The following is a 21,904-nucleotide window of genomic DNA, read 5'->3' as shown; positions in this document are numbered from 1 at the left end:
GGTTACACAACATCTCATTTTGCTTGTGAAACATACAATTTTTAGTAATTTACTGGAATCATTCAGAGCAGAAGTTTTTAAATGTGAAATCTCTAAAAAATTTTTTTCTACTTTATTATGGGTTGTTCTCCCACATTTGCTAGTTTTTACAAGTTTTGCTCAGTTCATGGATTTATAGTTGGTGAATCAACTTTCAAATTCCGTGGAGTATTTACCAACTCTTTTCACATTTTCAATTTTAATGATAATTGGTTAATTATGCAAGAACTTGTACAAGGACTGAGGGACATGGGAAGTTCCTCTAGATGTCCTTTTGACTAGCACTATCCAATGGAGCTTTCTGAAATGATGGGACTATTCTTTAACTGTTTCCCATATTTCACACTTGGAATATGGCTAGTTTGATGGAGAAACTGAGAAACAAAAATATTCTTTTTGTTTTAATTAATTTTTTGATTTAAATAGTCACATGTAGATAGTGGCTACCATAGGAGACAGTGTAAGTAAACCTTAGAGCAGTGAGTTTATGACCTTGAGCAATTCAAGTCTTCACTTATGGGTAGCATTAAAATTGGTTGCTCTGTATTATTTTCCAAGGATTTCCTCAGTAGTTTTTGACTGGGCAATATCTCTCTACCAAAGAAACAGGTGGGCATTTTTTATTAACCAAAAATGTTAGGACATTTTTGGTTATTAAAATGATTAGAGTGTCCCGTGGGATTTAGTGGATGGAGACCAGAGATGCTAAATGGCCTGAAATGCATGGGACAGTCTGCATAATAAGTAATTATCCAGCCCAAATGCCAATAGCAACCAATTTGACAAACTCAAGTAGGCCGTCAGAGTTCTCTAAATACTGTGGTTTAATTTGTTACATCAACTGCAATCTCTGTCCTACCATAGGTAATTCTGTCTCATATGATTGGTATCATATTTTCTTATGTCTGTAGGGGCTTCACATTCTTATTATAATCATTTTATTTCATGTCTTCAGCCTCTATATTTGAACATGTTCTGGCTTTTGTATCTCAAATAATATTCTTATTTATCCTTCAGTTGTGACTGTCTCTTTCCCCTCATCACACCAGGCCATCCCTTGCCTTCTTCAGAATAGCACATTTATTCATGTAGCTATTGAGGAAACTATTTTTGTATTACAACGAAAAGAAAGCCAACACCATATCCAATTTCAAAGCACATCATTTTATTATAGACATGTCAGTAGAGTTATATCATGTTCCACTTCCAAACCATTGTGTATATATACATATATATACACATATACATATGTGCATATATATATACACACACACATACACATACATATGTTTAAGATTTCCAAGAAGAGCCCACTTTTATTCTTTTATGCTTATAATGCCTCTACCTATTTGATATGGTCCAAAGCATACCACCCCAACAGTTTCACATATTTTTTCTAATTTAGTATCATCTTACTTTTTTCCAAAGGTAGGCTTATACTAAAACTATAAGGTAGCCACTTAAAACATTCCAACATGTGGTTCAATATATTGTCCAAATTAAATTTTCAAGCACTTGAACAATATCTTCCTAATATCCCCCACCTATCTAAAAAAGAATCACTATACATCCCAAGTAAATCATTCTAAACTCAACTCCGAAAACACTGGGTTGAAATAATCATATTTTAAAATATATCTATACTTGGTTAAACATCTACTGTAAACTATTTGAATAATTGTGATGATTGCATCTCTTTTTAACTATACATCAAAGCAGTGATATGCCTTCTTTTGTCCTTTAATGTGTTATGTTATAACTTAGTCCATAAGGCGTTACAACATTTTTCTGATGTATTATAAATTTATATTTTACAAACGTGTTTATAGAGAAATCTCACTGAAAATTAGAGTCAGTGTTTATTCTTTCAGTACAAAACTACATCCTTTCATGACTTCCATAGGACCATACACACACAAATATCTTCATGATGCAATTTAGATTTTCATTGGCAAAGGTCATGCCTGTTTGTGGCATCAAATGAATAGTTATGATGTTGATTCACTATTTGAGGTTGCATTTATAGACAACTTCTGTAATCTACTAGGCAATGAAGTTATCCAAAATAATTGGGACTTCAAAACCTATACCAAATAAGCAGAGTTCAGTTATTTCTGTTGAATAGATGACAGCCAGAATTTTAAATCAGCAGATTTAAATAGGTTAATGATGATCAAGTTACTACAAAATAGAAGACCTTTAAATTTTCATTAACTTGAATTATTCTTACTGTGTTAGCACAATTAAAACTCATGTTTTGTTTATAAATTATATTCTCAAGCTGGATCTAAATATTTTAATTTACCTATGATTCAATAAGTAACTCATAAAAAAGGATGTGAAAATTGATTAGATTTGTGGACAAAGAAAAGTATACAATACAGTGAGAGTTATAGATTTAAAAATAATAGATCTCTTTGTCTGTTGCCAGAGGTTACATTCTCATAAATATATTAAAAGATATGTTGTTTTTTCACTTACATGTGTTGTTCTTGTTTGCTATTTTAACATTCCATTATTAGAGGAGATGATTGAATTTAGCTATATAAATGTTAGTCTGTCTTTTCACTTTTTCCACAAAGAACTCTTGCAGGATCTTTGGATATACGCTTTCTCATATATGGACTGCTTATATTATTTCATGAGAATTGTAAAACAAAACGCCTAAATTAAATTATAGCAAAGGTAATTATGACTTCATTGTTGTTGTCATTTGCCCCTTCGTATCATTTAATTGGACTGAAAGACATTTGATAAAGCAATACCATCAATAATTTTAAGTTGTGATGTCTTTATAAATATGGAAATATGCCATTAAAGTCATGTATGTTTATAAATTAATCTTAATTGCTATACATAAATACTATAATCACAGTGAAACAGCCAAATAAGTAATCTATCTATATACTACACTATTCAGATCATTCATCTTCATAAATATCAGCCACAAAGATATTTACACAAAACAAACCTAATAAAAAGAAAAAAAGGGCAAATTTAATAAAAATTAAACGTGATTTTGTGGGCATGGAAAAGCCTTAAGCAATTGTCTTCCCACTTCTATTGGAGTAGCATCTTAATAATACCTCCACAGCATCACAATTTCTTTTCTAATACCTATGTACATTCGTGTATGCTATAATATATGCTGTATACATGTTCTATATTTACAGTATATATACATACATTCACACACATACTTTATTCTTAGACTCATTCATGAACATGCAGATCAATCTGCACAGTATGATCAAAACATGTTTATTTTCTTAAATGATAGTCATATATAACTTTTCGCTCTTTGTGCAAAAGTGCAAAAATACCATACAGATTAATATTCTCTCTCTCTAAAAGGTCTCTTTTTTATGCTTGAGGTTTTTTGTCATTTACAAAGAAGTTATGAAATATATTTCATTCACAAGTTGAAAATAATTACAATGTGTTTATAACAAGGCATTGCTGAGGTTTTGAATTGTGGCATCCTTGAAGCCAACTGTCTTTCAAAACAAAGACATCAATAAATTATTTTTATTTCTTGATATTTGTACTTTTCAATTACTCATATGAAATATGTCATTATAAATGTAATAATCATGCTAGTCAAATAGTGTTTGTATAGAATATGCATCTTATTTCTGTTTCATTATTTCTCTTTCCTGAAAAGTCTTCTTTAGAACAATCTGGAAAGCCTCTTGAAATTATTGTACTAGAATGTTTCTGGAAACTTTTTTACCCCATAAAAAAGGGCGGAGAAATAAGTGAGGCAATATTTAGGAAGAATAACTTTAGTGGATGCTCAGGAGAGATAAATGCAAATGCAAAAACTGTTTTATTTTCTAGTCCTTTGGTGTCTCATTGCCTCATGAAAATCCTAAAAAATGTTCAATTCTTTAAAACATTGATTATACTCTTCCATTAAATATCAGTTGTGGTCCTCCATTGCTCATGTTGTCTGTCATTTCCTGTTAGAAAAATGACATGATTAATTAAAATTCACTTTTGAAATAAGACATTGTTTTGGTTAATGAGTTTGCAAAACAGAAATTTCAATCCATTGAAAAACTTGCTAAGTTTTGGGGAAACACAAGGATACTGCTGTTTTATTTGAGGAAATAAAATTCCATTGCATTGGAGCACACAAAAATGCTGAAGTAACAGTCTGTTAGACCAAAATATTCTACCCACAACAACGGTTCATCCTTTCCACTCTTTTCTTTGTTTCCTCTTTTTTTCTTCAACTCAATTTCGGAAAGACCTCACCTAGAAAGAAGATGGTTAAATGCATAAGTTTTTCTAATGCATAGGCTCCTCTGCTGAGCATGTCAACACAGTGCCAATGCATTCTAAAGGTGACCTTTATAGAAAAATGTGTGGCCTTTTTGCTAAGAAGAGAAAAAGGCTTATAAGGGGATCATTGCTCATTTGTAACTATGGATCACTAAAAAAATCATAGTAGGAAAGACTGTTTCTCATGACACTATCACTCTTTCAGTAAGAGCAAAAACAGTGAAGTCTCTTAACAGGTTTTTAATGGATCAATTAGTAAAAAGTTAATAAGTAAAACTATACAGAATAGCATTGAAAATATAGATGCAAAGGACAAACTAGCATTAAAAGTTTCATTTTCAATTATATGAAATATATTAAGAAAAATTTTGATGCTTTTAATTCATGTTTTATTAAATATTAAACCCTTCCCAACATAATAAAAAGTGATGAGATGTGAAGCCCATTTGTATTTATAATGGTTTGTGCATCATACTAAAAATATGTCAGTAATATTATCTAAAAATAGATTGGCAGCATCTTTCCATGCTTGAACAAGCCTATTTGCAACAGAGCACTAAAAGAAAATTACAAGTGGAAATTATTTTTTAACTTATTTCATTTTTATCTATTTCTATCTAGTTCTGTTTGGAGAATCTGCTAGAGATGTACTTGGTGAAAGTCTCCTAGAGATGTATGTGATAAAAAAATCTGAAAATATATTAGGGTTATTGTGCTGGAGTTAAGTTTATAGCTCAGAAATCTGATTTGAGGCTTCACTGAGGAACTCACCATTGATGGCAAAATAAGTAGACATCACCCCCTTTCCCCAACAACCTTCAACAAAATTTATATTTCCTATTCTACTTTTCTACCTACTAGGAGAAAAATCAAATTTCTAATAGATTTACATAAATCTATTAGCTGACTTTTCTCTTTCTACGACGACTTTGCACTCAACTATTTAAAAAACCATAAAAAGTTAATCTGTTATATTAACCTTTTATTGCAGAATTTTGTAAAGCAGTTTTAAAAATTTTTACAAAGTAAGAATTTTCTTACTGAATTCACTCTAGCATGAACACAGTAAAATCACTGATAGGAAATAATGGCGAAAATTAGTTTTAAAATGAGTGAGTCTCCAGTTTATTTGCAAATAGCTATGTTTAATTTGACAGGAAGATTATAGTTTAAATTCGGTCTGGACCAAATGTGACTATTTGCAAATTGACCTTCTGCAAATGGGCCATAGTATCCATGTGACTTTCTATATGTCCAATTATTTGATTTGAGCAAACAAAGAGCCATTACTATTTATTTTTTAGCAATTTGAAATATGGGAACTAAATTTAAAACGTATCACATAAGATAATTTTACAAGAAGAAAATTTTCATATAGAAATTTTACTGTATTAGTATCCAACTTTGGCTATCTTCTCATGCAATTTTAACATGGGGGAAATATACAGTTTGTCTTTATCCAGACATATCTATTATTAAAAACAAAATTCTGGCCCATGAATGATGATATTGAGTCAGAATGAAGAAGTAGTTGAGAATAAAAGGAGTCATGACGCATCCAAGCAGAAATGTGTTTGGATGCTTATCGGCAGGCTGAGTATTTTAAATACTCAACCAACTTTCAAGCTGCAAGATTCTGCCATGTAGTCAGCTCTGCAAAGTAAGCGCTTATGAAAGCCATACTTTGAGAAACAACACTAAACAACATCAGTGCAGACTGATCTGTTGACATCATGGCTTTCTGGAAGGGGTAGTGCTTTCTGCAGTGACATTACAACATGGTAACTCCCTAGAAATCAGCGTACCTTGTAGGTAACTCTGGTGTCGGGGGCACCACCGGGCAGCTGGGCAAGTCGGTTATTTCAATAGCCCTCAATCTCTAATGTAAATATAACAATCATACAATAAATATTGCACAAATATATACAGAAAACTAAATCAAACTAGTATAAAAATAAAGCACAAAAGAGCTACTATTCATATATACACATATAATGACCATCTATTTTCAACAATCATTTAAATTACCTGCTAGGTATACTATGAATTATTTAATGAAGGGCATGCATAGCTCTGATTAACTTTGCTTTCTTGAGTCACTTTAAGAGCATTTGCTCTCCTGATTTGAATATATAGACTGTACACAAAATGGAAACACTACAGAATAAATATTATTCCTTCAAAGTAACATTATAAAGAAATGTGCAGTAAGTCTTACTATTATTACTTCTGCTCTGTGGTTATACCATTTTATTTCCATGATATGAAGCAAAATGTAATGTGGCCATTTTCTTGGTGAGTTTATTTTACAAATGTTTCCTCTTTTCTCTATTAGAGCCAATAGCAGGAACTGAATTAAGAAATATGTGCGAAACGCAATAGAAACATAGACATCATATTATACGATTTGTCCTTTTATACAATTAATTTAACTTTCTATTTACATGGGTTTTATGAAACAAGTATGCAAGGACAACTGTTTAAAATACAGGCAAATCTATCCAAGAATGCATAAGTTTAGATGAGAATTAAATGAAGCTTTATACATATTGTAATATCTGCACTGATAGACAAGGCTTTTTGTCACCTTATTTAAAAGCCCCTTTATACTTGAAGACCAAATTTACATAATGAAATGCATCTCCTTAAAAGAACAAGGGAAGAACTAGAAAAGGGAATTCATGCAATTTCTAAAACTGGCATTATTGAGTGGAGAGTATATTTGTTATCTGCATTTTTCCTCAGTCTAATACATAAAAATCCATATTTATAAGGTATTCAATATTTTATGAAATACGATTTTAGGCACTGTGCTTTTGAATAGACAGATGACAAAATTTTTTTGAAAATTGGTGTACCCATAATTGCAGAGAAAAAAAATCAAAAAATTTTCTATTTTCTACCCAATTTTTAGGAAAAAACGTTTTTTAGAAAAAAATTACTAAATTTTTCTATTTTCTACCCAATAGAGCCAAATGCATAAAAATCTGATTCTTCAAATCTCAATCTAAAGTTTCAAGTTGATTCACTCAGAGTGGACTGCAGTCTTCATCACGTGCTAGCAATGAGAGGAAAAGGTACAAAACTCACTTTCTCAGCCATTTCATGAGAATGATGCAGGGAATGCTCCCTTTCTGAGAACATCCTCCTCTGTTCATAGCTGGCTAGTCGACAAGTGAGCCAGGAAGAGAGAGTACAGCATCCAATCCCAATGCACGCGAGAGACATGGAGGCAAGGTGCAGAGGATATAGGGAGGAAGTTTTCTTTGTGACTGCCCGGAGGAACTGAAAATTCAGGATGCCCCCAATGAGTCCACAGATACAGCAGGCTGAAAAGAGGATCATCTGATAAGAGAAAGAAAAGGAGCATTACAGTTGAAGAGACAAATCTGACCAGAACACAGTTGCCCTGTTGGGCTGCATGTCAAGGATAACTAGCCTACAGTAAAGAAAAAAAAAGGGGTTTTGTTGCTTCACAGAGGACAGGAGATTTTTTTTAGCCAAGTTTCTATGCAGTCTGACTCATTGTAGATAGACGGTGTATATCACAGTGTTTCAGATATTGATAGCTGACTATATTAAAGCCAAGAATACATCTTATGAAAACTTTGAAGCAAACAAAATTTATCTTCTAGGTAGATTCAGATTTAAATATTTATTTAACATCTACTGCGTGTTACTATACTAGGACTTTCAACAGATACCATCTCAATTAACACTCCCAGCCAGTCTCTGAGATAGTAACATACGCTTTAGAAAAATGAATAGTAAATAGCTAACACTCAATTTAGGGATCAACCCAGATTTTCTGATTCCAAATCTAGTATCCTTCAAAAATATCTCAATATCTTCTCTTTGGATTGTTATTAGTTCTACTTAGCTTCAAATCTTTACACCTTCTTACCTAGCTGAACTTAGGAAATTTAGTTAAATCTCTTTTTTTAATATAAAGTTCACACATATTTCATTGCGCATGTATTTCTTAAACAGGTACTTTAGGGACTCCTATGAACTGGCCCCTATATATTACAAATATTTTATTACTTTGTGGCATTATAGTTGAATATACAATAGGTGTTCCAAAAACACCGTTTTGTTTGTTTTAGAGAAACAGATAATGTGGCTTTGCTTTTGGTTCTACTATTGATTTGGTTTTGGTGTCTATTAATTGAGTTGGAGGGGTTAATCAACAACTGTCATAGGATCCCTGGCAGAACCAAGAATAATGCCTTCTCTGAAGTAAATGTTTTGTGAATATTTAATAAACTTAATTAACTATTTAGATAACTTTAATCATTTTATTTTGTTTTTGCATCTGGTCTAAATTCTTCTTTGGGTTTTCCTGACACTTTATCATATGATACTAATTGAACTATGCAATCTAATTTCCATTCTTCTCAGGAACACAGTCTTACTCCTGTCACCTCTCTTGTCTATCAATATAGGTTCCTTATTCCCACATCAGTGATATTTTTCATTACCTGGAAATAATTTTGCTTCTTCCTTAGACTCTTGGATGAAAGGCACAAATTAAGTCCTAACTTTCTTGGAAAGCCTTTCTGGACTTTATTTGTCTCCTCCTTTGCTATAATTCCCCAGGTCAAACAGCTTTATAACTCACTCTAACATTTAATTTTATTTTATCAGCTATTATATTTCATTGACAGTTGAGTTTAGCCTGCACTTATTGAGCACCTAGCATCTGTTAGCCCCTGAGTGCAGCAGCTGCTGGTATTACAATGAATCATTCATAATCATTCCTCTTGACTATAGTTAAATCTTGTGAAAGAAAAGATACAGAATTTTAACATGGCATGGTAAATATTAACAAAGGGATATATGGGTTGCCCTAGGAGTAGGGAGGAAAAGAATTTATCCCAGCTAAGATTTTTGGAGAAGGCTTACTTGAGAATATGTCATCTCAGCCAACTACAAGTAGTTAATTTCATTTCTGCAACTTAATTCAGCATTCCTTATTGCATCTGCAAATATCATCAGAGCTAAAAATCAAAATGGAGGCCGGGCGCAGTGGCTCAAGCCTGTAATCCCAGCACTTTGGGAGGCCGAGGCGGGTGGATCACGAGGTCAAGAGATCGAGACCATCCTGGTCAACATGGTGAAACCCCGTCTCTATCAAAAATACAAAAAATTAGCTGGGCATGGTGGTGCGTGCCTGTAATCCCAGCTAGTCAGGAGGCTGAGGCAGGAGAATTGCCTGAACCCAGGAGGCGGAGGTTGCGGTGAGCCGAGATCGCGCCATTGCACTCCAGCCTGGGTAACATGAGTGAAACTCCGTCTCAAAAAAAAAAAAAAAAAAAAAAAAATCCAATAATGGATGAGTAAAATCTTTTTATACTTCATTAAACATAATACTGAAAATCTGTTACCAAATAGTTAAATCATCCCACTAAGTGTAAACTTGTAGCTCAAGATGACTTGTAGCTCAAGATAACCAATTATATTTTATTTTAAAGTAGATGTGGATGTCATGCAGTTTCTTGAGAATATATTTTGGTGTTTACCCATTCTCAGAAAATATGGAAAGATTTTACAACCTAGCTTCATATAATTAATTATTGTTAATAAAGAAAGTAGACAATACCTTTAATTTTCTATCACAGGAAAGCCCATGTCTTTCCTAATGTCATTCTGATTAATTCTTCAAAGGTATGATACCTCATTAACATGTGATAACAGAACAGTCTTATCCAGGAATTAAAATGTTAAAATCCATAACCATATACTATTTTCAAATTTTACTAGGTTGGAGACTCTAGACTGCATACATATTTGGAGGGAAAAATAAAATTTTTTTTTAAATTTTATTAAAATGCAGAAAATCTTGATAGTTAAATGCCATCAATGGGGACCTCAGAAAGTACAGAAGATAATGTATCTTCAACAATAGATACAACTATCACCTGGATGATAGTTTCTAAAAAAATTCAGATTCATTTTTTTTCTTGTAACTTAGAAAGACAGAGAAGTGACACTATTCCTTTTGTAAAAAACAAAAAACAAAAAAACTAACTAAAAAACAACAAAAAATCTCTTTCTTCCTCTTTTTGCCTTTTCTATTTTTTTCCTTTCCTCCCTCCTCTTTCTTTCTCTCTTTCTTTTTGTCTTTCTTTCTTGCTTGTTTACTTGCTTTCTCCCAAGGAGTTGTTGCTACACAGCGTTAAAGAGCCTTGGTAGAGGAAGAGCATAAAACGAATGAAGGCCATAGCTAAAGAATGATGGAAGAATCATAAATAACAATTATATGCCCAAAAAATACATTTTTTAAAGGTTTCATTTTTTCCTTTAAGTAATTTTAAAAAATTATATCTAAAATTACTGTCTAAATCGCTGAGATGTTCTCACAAAGAAAGGTGTGAGTAGAAAAAGGGGTCAAATGAAAATAACTGCAATGCTTTCCATTTCCTGATATGTTCAGCTAACTGGCCTCCCCTTGGAAAACTCTTCTTAGGCTCAAAGACTACTTCCTAGGGTCCCTGTGTAGTATTAATTTTGCCAGTTTGTAAGTATCTGTATTCTTTCCCATAATACTCGGTAAAATAAACCACACTTTTTTCCTTATTTCCAAACTCTCATAAAAAGTCATGAAAGGCAATGGGGAATCCACACTTCAGCATGCAGTGCAACTCCTCCAGCCGATATCAGAGTTAAACAGGAGTATGTTCCATACCCCGGAAACCCACTGTAATACCGCAAAACATCTGAAAACACTTACGTGTGCATTCACGGTAATAAAAGAAAATAAAATAAATCTCTGAGAATTAACTGTAACCATAGTACCACAGCTGTCTTGCTGCTTTGTAAAACTTGCTTCACAGTCAAAGAAAGCCAATAATCCTCAGACCCAGTTCCATATTTAAATGGTTATATTTCTCATGGGCTGAAGCTTTATCTTCTTGAGCTCACTGAAGGATTCAGGTGATTGTCTGGCAGCCTCTAAACTGGAAAACTAGAGACTGTCATCCACAGCAGTCATTAAAGGTTACATATTCAGGTATTTAAAGAGTTGATCAAAGCTTTTTTATATTAGTGATCTTTTGTCCATAGTTTCTAATAATTGTGATGGTTTTCTTTTTGGTCTTTTTGGTCTCAAACTAGTAATATTCAGTATATAAAAGCTGTCTAGTCATTCTTTCTATTTTAGAATTCTTACATTTCAAATACCTCAATGCAAAATACGAACAAAGCAAAAACTTACAACAAGTCCGGATTTTTTTTTGGCGCACAATATTCCACAAATGCCACAAAGAAGAAACTGAAAAGGAAAAGAAGAACAATTATTCCATAGTAAAACACATGAGGACCCCTAGATTTTAGCTTATAGTTCCCTCAAGCCACTTTCTCCAGGGAAACTAGAACATTTCAAATTTCCTTCAAAACCTGGAAAGGAAAAGATCTCATTCTAGAATAGTAAAGGATAAAAGTATAAAATTTAATAAAAATGTGTTTTTTTGGTGCAAGATTGTTAGAGGTAACTGAATCTGTTTTAGCACCAGGTAAAATGATAAAGTAAATGAATTTAGAGCTGGGTTTCTCCCATTTCCTTTGACTGTCTGATTCCTTTCCACTTTCTCAGGGAGAAAAGTGGTGTGATACATTTAACTATACATAACAACTAGAACTCAGTAAAGTTATACTACAGGAAAGAATCTGTACAAATCAAAGGATAATGCATCAGACAAGGAGACATTTCTCTGTAGAGATAATCTTTGTACCTCTCCAACTGGTACAATGACTACCTCCTTATTCTGCTGGAAAGACTGTCCTTGTGGATATGTTGGAAGAACACAATGGGATAAAGCAATTGATAGCATATAATTTTTTGTAGATTAAACATTGTTGACATAATTGCTTTGCAAAGGCAGTCAAATCAGTTTATCTACCAAGGAAAGATATTGGATATTTTGGTGATCATAACATGAAAAATTGTTTAATTTTAATAGAGAAAGTTCCATTTGAATGCAAGTTTTCACAAAGTTCTAACTTGAATTAAATCATATAGAAATATTCACTAAAAAGTAAGAAGTCTACTAAAGGCTTTCAGATTTGTAAAGAAAATTTTGATTTGCAAAGAGAACTAGTTTCCACTTTTGTTGTTGTTTAAATGTCTCAAGTCAGAACTAACAACACAGCTTGTTTCACTAAATATCTGACACCTGGATAGATTTATTTTCTAATACACATCAAAATATGCTAAGGATTGTCTGAGATAATATGCATGTGAGAATTACCAAGAAAAATTTTTGAAAAGCAATAATTAAGGGAAGTTGTTCCAAAGAATCTTTTCCTACAAGGGAGCAAAATGACTATTATGCAGTCAGTGGTGCATCAAGAAGGAATAGTGAACACAGAATATAAGAATTTGAATGTAAGAATATAAGAATTTGGTATATAATTTAATGACCTGTCAAATTAATGGAAATGAGTATTTTCCCAATAAATAGAACTAGAATAATTTGTTAACTTTCCCTAATATACACCAAAATTAATATAAGATTATTTGTGTTTTTAACTATATAAAAATGTATAAATATATTGAGTGACAACAAAGTTAAATATTTATATAATTTTAGAGGACTGGAAAGGATTTTCTAAATGTACCACCAAAGTAATAAACCAAAGTAGAAAGTACTTATTAACAGAAAAACATTTAGGTTTTATGGTCAAAAATATAACACTGGAAGGCAAAAAATGTTGGGATTACATTCAGAAAGTATATGATAGCCAAATGGTTCACATACTTTAGAAATAGATCTAACAAAATATTTTTAGTATTATAAAACCATGAGAAGATAGAAACTCAGAACTTTATGAAAGCTGAATACTTGCATAATTTTCAGAAGCCTTAAAAAGCTTTTTCAGAGTGACCATTTCTCACCACCCACTGTGTCACAAGTGTAGATGATCATGTCCTGTTATGAACTCTTTTTACTAATTTCATCTCACATTTTTCAAGGCTGTGCTCAGGAAATTCCAGTTCGGACCAATTCTGTACCTCTCAGTGCTTCAAGCTTCAGATCAAAGCTCAAGAATAACCTTCTCCTTAAGTTTCCCTGACTACCCCATTTTCATCCTGAAAGTCCAATTACCCAGAACTCAGTAGAAAAAAATTTGAAAGCAATGTAGTTCTGTGTTTCTTTCATCTGTTTTGAAATCTATAAACACTGCCATTATTCATTTATGGTACACCCCAAGGGGTTGTCAGGAGCATGAGCGGAGTTCTCCATACAGCCATTTGGTTGGAACATCTAGGTGGCAGAAAAATTGCTACTTTATATTGCCTCACTCCAATTGGATGGAGCTATGAAATGAGAATTCAGGGATTTGGAGAGGGAAGGGAGAGTAGGGGAGGAATCAAGCAACATTTTTCTAATTTCAGCCCAAGAATGTAAATACTCTCCAATTGTTATTTCTGTTAGAGTATCCAAAATTACATTTTCTAGAGGAAAGCTGTAATCTGAGAAAAAATGGACACATGTAACCAGAAGTATATGAAATCATGGGACTTAGGAGGAGGATCTAAAATATCTTGGTTGGAATTTAGCCATCACAGTTTATAGAAAAAAGAAAAAGTGGTACCCAAAGTAGTAAATTGATATTCTTTTCATTGGCTATCTTTATTTACCCCAAGTCATAGTACTGGAAGAGATCATAAAAGATGATTTAATCCATCCCTCAAAGTCCAGAGGGGTTAGTGACTTGCTCAAGGTAATATATCAAGGGCAGAAATCACACATATAATTTAAGGCTTTATTAAGTATCTAAATTAATTTGTTTTTAATAATATAATGGAAGTAATTTTTAAAGGGAATTTTTTGGTGTTCATTCAGTGTAGATTATACTAGCAAGTCCAACTAGAAGTGTTGAATGAATATCTACACACAACTGCAAGACCATTGTTAATTTATGATGTAACTTTGATGTAATAAAAATAATAAGAACATCAGTCAATTGTGTTACATTCTAAAATTAAATACATCTTATTTTGTAAAGGAATTTGTTATAATATTTCGAAGTACATTTTTTTGGTTCAACATAACTTTATCCAGGATGCAAAGCACTTACCCACATTATAGAAATTATTAAGCAAGTAAAAAACAAATTAGCTAAAAAATGTAAAGCTGATAGCTGTATGTGTGTGTATACGTATAAAGCCTGAACAATTTTTCAGGAGAAAATACAATTTTATTTCTGAGAAAATGGGATGTTTAAATCCAGGGAGGGTTATTTACATTGCTCTTACTGTGAAATAATATAAATGTAGCAGTCTAATGATAGGGCATCAAGTGCTACACTATAAAATAAAATTAGTTCATCCTTCAAGTGAAATTAATTTGATTCCAATTTAGATTATATTAAATAGAAATTTAACGTTGTGACTTGTTGGATGAAATGACACAATTATGAAATTAATATTTCACATTTTGAATGGATTTTCTTTATGTAAAGTCCTCGGAGATTTCTGCTTTTGTTTAGGACACAGAAAGATGCAAATATGTCATTTTCACTCTTACAATAAGGAAAAGATGATCTTTTAGAGCCCATCAGAGAGCTGGTTGAGGTTCCAAGACAATGAAATAACCTCAATTCAAAGAGAGACAATCTTCTCCAAGAAACGTCTGACACTATGTCACCTGTTGCAGAGTAAGGGAGGAAGAGACACTGGTCATCATACATGTGGGTGTGTTGAGGGAGGTATAAAGCCCTGTTCCTTCCCTAGACCTCTTTTATGAAGCAAGAGCCTTAAGCTCTGGCAGAAGGGTAGCAAAACCTCTCATTTCCAGGGCCTATTCAAATATAGATTGCTACTGTAACTGGAGGAAAAGTAGAAGATATGTATAAAAAGTAGAAGAGGCAGGAGCTTCCTGCTCAAGATCAACCCCAGATATAAGACTGTTTAATTGTCTCAGGTAAGAGGGTACAGAATACTGAGAAAGTCCCACACCTGAGGTCAGGTACACAGGGACTTCCTAAACTGAGACTGGTCTACAACAATAAAAAACCCTCTTCTTCAGCCCCACCTGCACTTCACCATGAGTTAGCAGTGGGAGTAACAACTGACAGCAGTCTACCAATAAAGGAGAGGCAACAGCATGGGAGGAGACCCTCCACCGCAACCCTGTGATGAAGATGAGCAGAGTCTAAGGCTGAGGGTGGGGTGCTCACACCAAAAAAAAAATTTCCAGCACCTCAGCTCCTGCCCAGAGCCCAAGGCAACTACAGCCCACCACTAGAGTAATCTGAAGACTATTTTGCACAAAAGATAATCACAGCCTCAACATTTAGTTCCTTACACCAGACTGACTCCACCTTTCATACTAACAGCCTAAAAGAAGATATTAAGATAAAATTCAAAATTCCAAGAAAAAAAAAAAGACTTTCAAAATTTTCACTGTATATTCAGCCTCATTTAAGCAAGAGATTGCAAGAAAGACATGTTCACTTGGCCAAGGTCATGGTGGTGGGCTGAATTATAGCCCTCCAAAGATATCCACATTCTATGAATATTGTAGGATAAAAAAGGCTTTGCCAATGTGATTAAATTAAGTTTCTTGAGATGGGGAGATTATCGCAGATTATCCAGAGATGCCTAAAGTGTAATCACCTGGGTCATTTAAGAGAGAGGCAAGGTCAAAAGAAGGAGAAAGCTATGTGTTGATGGAAACAAAGAGGCAGGGAGAAGAAATTTGAAGATGCTACACTGTTGGCTTTGAAGAGGGGCAAGGGGGATAAGAAGCAAAGGATGTAGGTGACCTCTGGGCACTGGAGAGGACCAGGAAGTTGGTTCTCCCTAGAAGCCTCCAGAAGAAATGTAGCCCTAAAGACTACTTTTAGACTTCTGCCCCTTAGAACTGTGAGAAAACAAATTTCCATTGTTTTAAGCCATGAAATTTGCCAGAAGTTGTTACAGAGGCAACAGGAAACTAATACAGGCTTGAAAACATTATTCCATATAAAACTCTAAAAGAATTATGAGATGTTGTATTCAGGACAGTAAATAGAGAAAGTTATGAGATAGAAAAGGAATGATATAGCAAAAACACAAAATAAAATAAAATAAAACAGTAAATGGTTTAAATGGAAAATACATTATTAAAAAAAATAGGCCAGACGATCCAAGATGGCCGTTTAGGAACAGCTCAGGATTGCAGCTCCCAGTGAAAGCGCAGAGGGTGAGTGGACGCCGCGTTTTTATTGCCCACAAACTAGGAAATTCCCGGGCGGAGTAGCTCCACGGTCGCCAGCGCGGCTGTTTCAGCCAGTGCGGCTGTGCCAGCCGGCGCCGCTGCTTTGCCCCGCGCGGCTGCTTTGTCGGCGCCCCGGAGCTGCCGTTCTCCGTACAAAATACACCGGTCCGGGTGCCCTTTTGGCTGGCGATTGGAGCCACGGGAAGTCGCCCATTCGCCGGTTCAAAAAGGGGACTGAGCGGAGAACCAGGACAGTAGATTCCAGGGCAAAAAAAAAAAAAAAGAGGCGCCACAAACCTCAGTGCCGCTCTTTAAGCCAGCGCAGTGAGTGGCCGCAGGGGAAAACAAACAGACCCCGGCGCCTCTTCAACAGGCGACTGAAACACCAACTTAAAAAAGGCTCTGAGGCAGGGAGCCAGGCGATCAGGCTCGGCTGGTCTCACCCCCACAAAAGAACAGCAATCAGAAACTCTGGATTGAGAGTTTCACAGCAAGCGCAGCTGAACCCGGGACGGTCCAGCTCTGTGGGGGAGGGGCGTCCGCCATTACCGAGGCAGCCCGCCGTTGCCAAGGCAACCCACCATTGCTGAGGCAGCCCGCCGTTGCCAAGGCAACCCGCCACAGCAAAGAGACTCTGCCTCAACAGAGGCGGGCCACCATCGCCAAAGCAGTTCTAACTACACCCATATAAACAGGACTGCAGGGAAGTTCACTCGGCAGGGGGGCGGAGCCCACAGCAGCTCAGCAAAGCTGCTATAGGCCGACAGTGACTAGGCTGCCTCCTTGCTGGGCTGGGCAGGTCTGAAGGAAAAAAAAAAAAAGAAGGCGGCAGCATAACGGAAGCTCATAAATGAAGCCCTAAATCCCTGGGACAGAGCACCTGGGAACAAAAAGCAGTTTATGAGTTCTGCTGCAGCAGACCTAAAAGTACCTGCCCAACAGCTCTGAATGAACAACAATAGAGCTCACAGCTCATCATTTGAGCTCCTATAAAGAAGAGACAGTCTCCTCAAGCAGCTCCCTGACCCCTATATATCCAAAAAGACACCTCATAAAAGAGAGATCAGATTGACACTAGGTGGGTATCCTTCTGGGACAAAGATAGCAGCAGAAGAAAACTGGTAACAACCCTTGCTGTTCAGCAGCTGCTGCAGGTGAACCCTAGGCAAGCAGGGCCTGGAGTGAACCTCAGCAGACCTACAGCAGAGGGGCCAGACTGTCAGAAGGAAAACCAAGAAACAGAAATAACCTCATCATCAACAAACAGAACGTCAATCTGAAAGATTTGAGACCCAATCTGAAAGCCAGCAACTACAAAGTCGACAGGTGGATAAATCCTTAAAGATGGGAAGAAACCAGCGCAAAAAGGATGAAAACACCCGAAACCAGAACACCTCTCCTCCTAAAAGGGATCACAACACCTCACCAGCAAGGGAACAAGGTTGGATGGAGAACGAGTGTGATGAAATGACAGAATCAGACTTCAGAAGGTGGGTAGTAAGAAACTTCTGTGAACTTAAAGAACATGTTCTAACCAAATGCAAAGAAACTAAGAATCTTGAAAAAAGATTTGACAAAATGCTAATGAGAATGGACAAAATAGAAAGGAATATAAGTGAATTGATGGAGCTGAAAAACGCAACACGAGAACTTCGTGAAGCATGCACAAGTATCAACAGCCGAATTGACCAAGCAGAAGAAAGGATATCAGAGGTCGAAGATCAACTCAATGAAATAAAACGGGAAGACAAGATTGGAGAAAAAAGGGTAAAAAGGAATGAACAAAGTCTCCAAGAAATGTGGGACTATGTGAAAAGACCTAATCTATGTTTGATAGGCGTACCCGAATGCGACGAAGAGAATGAATCCGAACTGGAAAATACTCTTCAGGATATTATCCAGGAAAACTTCCCCAACCTAGCAAGGCAGGCAAACATTCAAGTCCAGGAAATACAGAGAACACCACAAAGATATTTGTCAAGAAGAGCAACCCCAGGGCACATAATCATCTGATTCACCAGGGTCGAAATGAAGGAGAAAATACTAAGGGCAGCCAGAGAGAAAGGTAGGGTTACCCATAAAGGGAAGCCCATCAGACTCACAGCAGATCTCTCAGCAGAAACCCTACAAGCCAGAAGAGAGGGGGGGCCAATATTCAACAGCCTTAAAGAAAAGAACTTTCAACCCAGAATCTCCTATCCAGCCAAACTAAGCTTCATAAGTGAAGGAAAAATAAAATCCTTTGGGAACATGCAAGTACTCAGAGATTTCGTCACCACCAGGCCAGCTCTACAAGAGCTCCTGAAAGATGTTCTACACATATAAAGGAACAACAAGTACCAGCTCAACTAAAGGGCAAAACACCCAGCTAGCACCAAAATGGCAGTATCAAATTCACACGTAACAATATTAACCCTAAATGTAAATGGACTGAATGCCCCAATCAAAAGACACAGACTGGCAAATTGGATAAAAAGACAAAACCCATCGGTGTGCTGTATCCAGGAAACCCATCTCACATGCAAGGATACACAAAGGCTCAAAATAAAGGGATGGAGGAAGATTTACCAAGCAAATGGAGAGCAAAAAAAAAAGCAGGAGTTGCAATTCTCATCTCTGATAAATTAGACTTTAAAGCAACAAGATCATAAGAGACAAAGAGGGACATTACATAATGGTAAAAGGATCAATGCAACAAGAAGAGCTAACAATCCTAAATATATACGCACCCAATACAGGAGCACCCAGATACATAAGGCAAGTTCTTAATGACTTAGAAAGAGACTTAGACTCCCACACAATAATAGTGGGAGACTTTAACACCCCACTGTCAACATTAGACAGATCAACCAGACAGAAAATTAACAAGGATATCCAGGACTTGAACTCAGACCTGGACCAAGCAAACCTAATAGACATTTACAGAACTCTCCATCCCAAATCCACAGAATATACATTCTTCTCAGCACCACATCACACCTACTCTAAAATTGACCACATAATTGGGAGTAAATCACTCCTTAGCAAATGCAAAAGAACGGAAATCATAACAAACAGTCTCTCAGACCACAGTGCAATCAAGTTAGAACTCAGAATTCAAAAACTAACCCAGAACAGCACAGCTTCATGGAAACTGAACAACTTGCTCTTGAATGTTGACTGGATAAACAATGAAATGAAGACAGTAATAAAGATGTTCTTCGAAACCAACGAGAATGAAGACAAAACATACCAGAATCTCTGGGACACATTTAAAGCAGTCTCTAGAGGAAAATATATAGCAATAAGTGCCCACATGAGAAGCAAGGAGAGATCAAAAATTGACACCCTATCGTCAAAACTGAAAGAGCTAGAGGGGCAAGATAAAAAAAACTCAAAGTCTAGCAGAAGACAAGAAATAGCTAAGATCAGAGCAGAACTGAAGGAGATAGAGACACAAAAAACCCTTCAAAAAATCAATAAATCCAGTAGCTGGTTTTTTTGAAAAGATCAACAAAATAGACAGACCACTAGCCAGATTAATAAAAAAGAAAAGAGAGAATAACCAAATTGATGCAATAAAAAACGATAAAGGGGATATCACCACAGATTCCACAGAAATTCAAACCATCATCAGAGATTATTACAAACAACTCTACGCACACAAACTAATAAATCTGGAAGAAATGGATAAATTCCTGGACACTTGCCTCCTGCCAAGCCTAAACCAGGAAGAAGCCGAAACCCTGAACAGACCCATAACAAGGTCTGAAGTTGAGGCAGCAATTAAGAGTTTACCACCCAAAAAAAGCCCAGGTCCAGATGGGTTCACAGCTGAACTCTACCAGACATACAAAGAGGAGCTGGTACCATTTCTTCTGAAACTATTCCAAACAATACAAAAAGAGGGAATTCTTCCCAAATCATTTTATGAGACCCACATCATCCTGATTCCAAAACCCACAAGAAAAGAAAACTTCAGGCCAATATCCATGATGAACATAGATGCAAAAATCTTCAATAAAATACTGACAAGCCGATTGCAACAGCACATCAAAAAGCTTATCCACCATGATCAAGTAGGCTTCATCCCGGGGATGCAAGGCTGGTTCAACATACGCAAGTCTATAAACGTAATTCACCACATAAACAGAACCAAAGACAAAAACCACATGATTATCTCAATTGATGCAGAGAAGGCCTTTGACAAAATTCAACAGCCCTTTATGCTAAAAACCCTCAATAAGCTTGGTATCGATGGAACGTATCTCAAAATAATAAAAGCTATTTATGACAAACCAACAGCCAATATCATACTGAATGGGCAAAAACTGGAAGCATTCCCCTTGAAATGTGGCACCAGACAAGGATGCCCCCTCTCACCACTGCTATTCAATATAGTATTAGAAGTTCTAGCCAGAGCAGTCAGGCAAGAAAAAGAAATAAAGGGCATTCAAATAGGAAAGGAGGAAGTCAAATTGTCTCTATTTGCAGACGACATGATTGTATATCTAGAAGACCCCATTGTCTCAGCCCCAAACCTCCTGAAACTGATAAGCAAGTTCAGCAAAGTCTCAGGATACAAAATCAATGTGCAAAAATCACATGCATTCCTATACACCAATAAGAGACTTAAAGAGAGCCAAATCAAGAACAAACTTCCATTCACAATTGCCACAAAGAGAATAAAATACCTAGGAATACAACTAACAAGGAATGTAAAGGACCTCTTCAAGGAGAACTACAAGCCACTGCTCAACGAAATAAGAGAGGACACAAACAGATGGAGAAACATTCCATGTTCATGGTTAGGAAGAATCAATATCGTGAAAATGGTCATACTGCCCAAAGTAATTTACAGATTCAATGCTATCCCCATCAAACTACCAATGACCTTCTTCGCAGAACTGGAAAAAAACACCTTAAACTTCATATGGAACCAAAAGAGAGCCTGCATAGCCAAGTCAATTGTAAGCAAAAAGAACAAAGCGTGGGGCATCACACTACCGGACTTCAAACTATACTACAAGGCTACAGTAATCAAAACAACATGGTACTGGTACCAAAACAGAGATATAGACCAATGGAACAGATCAGAGGTCTCGGAGGCAACACAACATATCTACAACCATCTGATCTTTGACAAACCAGACAAAAACAAGCAATGGGGAAAGGATTCCCTGTTCAATAAATGGTGTTGGGAAAGCTGGCTAGCCATGTGCAGAAAGCAGAAACTGGACTCCTTCCTGACACCTTACACTAAAATTAACTCCAGATGGATTAAAGACTTTAACATAAGACCTAATACCATAAAAACCCTAGAAGAAAATCTAGGCAAAACCATTCAGGACGTAGGTGTAGGCAAGGACTTCATGACCAAAACACCAAAAGCA

The 21,904-nt window shown here is 35.7% G+C and overlaps 1 protein-coding gene across 5 annotated transcripts in view; it reads right to left on the bottom strand.

The window, feature by feature from the left end:
- Nucleotides 1-1,182: 1,182 nt before the first annotated feature.
- TMEM196 (transmembrane protein 196) overlaps nucleotides 1,183-21,904 on the bottom strand; it is a 123,424-nt gene continuing 102,702 nt past the window's right edge. For 3 of the 5 annotated variants that reach the window (XM_032287037.1, XM_032287033.1, XM_032287034.1), the window contains exons 2-5: nucleotides 11,543-11,599; nucleotides 7,417-7,671; nucleotides 6,132-6,205; nucleotides 1,183-4,001 (exon numbers count right to left, since the gene is read on the bottom strand). In XM_032287037.1, the coding sequence (XP_032142928.1) occupies nucleotides 3,995-4,001; nucleotides 6,132-6,205; nucleotides 7,417-7,671 (336 nt within the window). In that variant the 5' untranslated portion in view covers nucleotides 11,543-11,599 and the 3' untranslated portion in view covers nucleotides 1,183-3,994. The remainder of the gene's footprint in view (nucleotides 4,002-6,131; nucleotides 6,206-7,416; nucleotides 7,672-11,542; nucleotides 11,600-21,904) is intronic. The other 2 variants (XM_032287035.1, XM_032287036.1) reach the window with 1 other exon arrangement.

Source organism: Sapajus apella, unplaced genomic scaffold (genome assembly GCF_009761245.1).
Source record: "Sapajus apella isolate SASKATOON/1434 unplaced genomic scaffold, GSC_monkey_1.0 scaffold19, whole genome shotgun sequence".
Taxonomy (NCBI): domain Eukaryota; kingdom Metazoa; phylum Chordata; class Mammalia; order Primates; family Cebidae; genus Sapajus; species Sapajus apella.
This window is presented reverse-complemented; position numbering and strand designations above follow the sequence as displayed.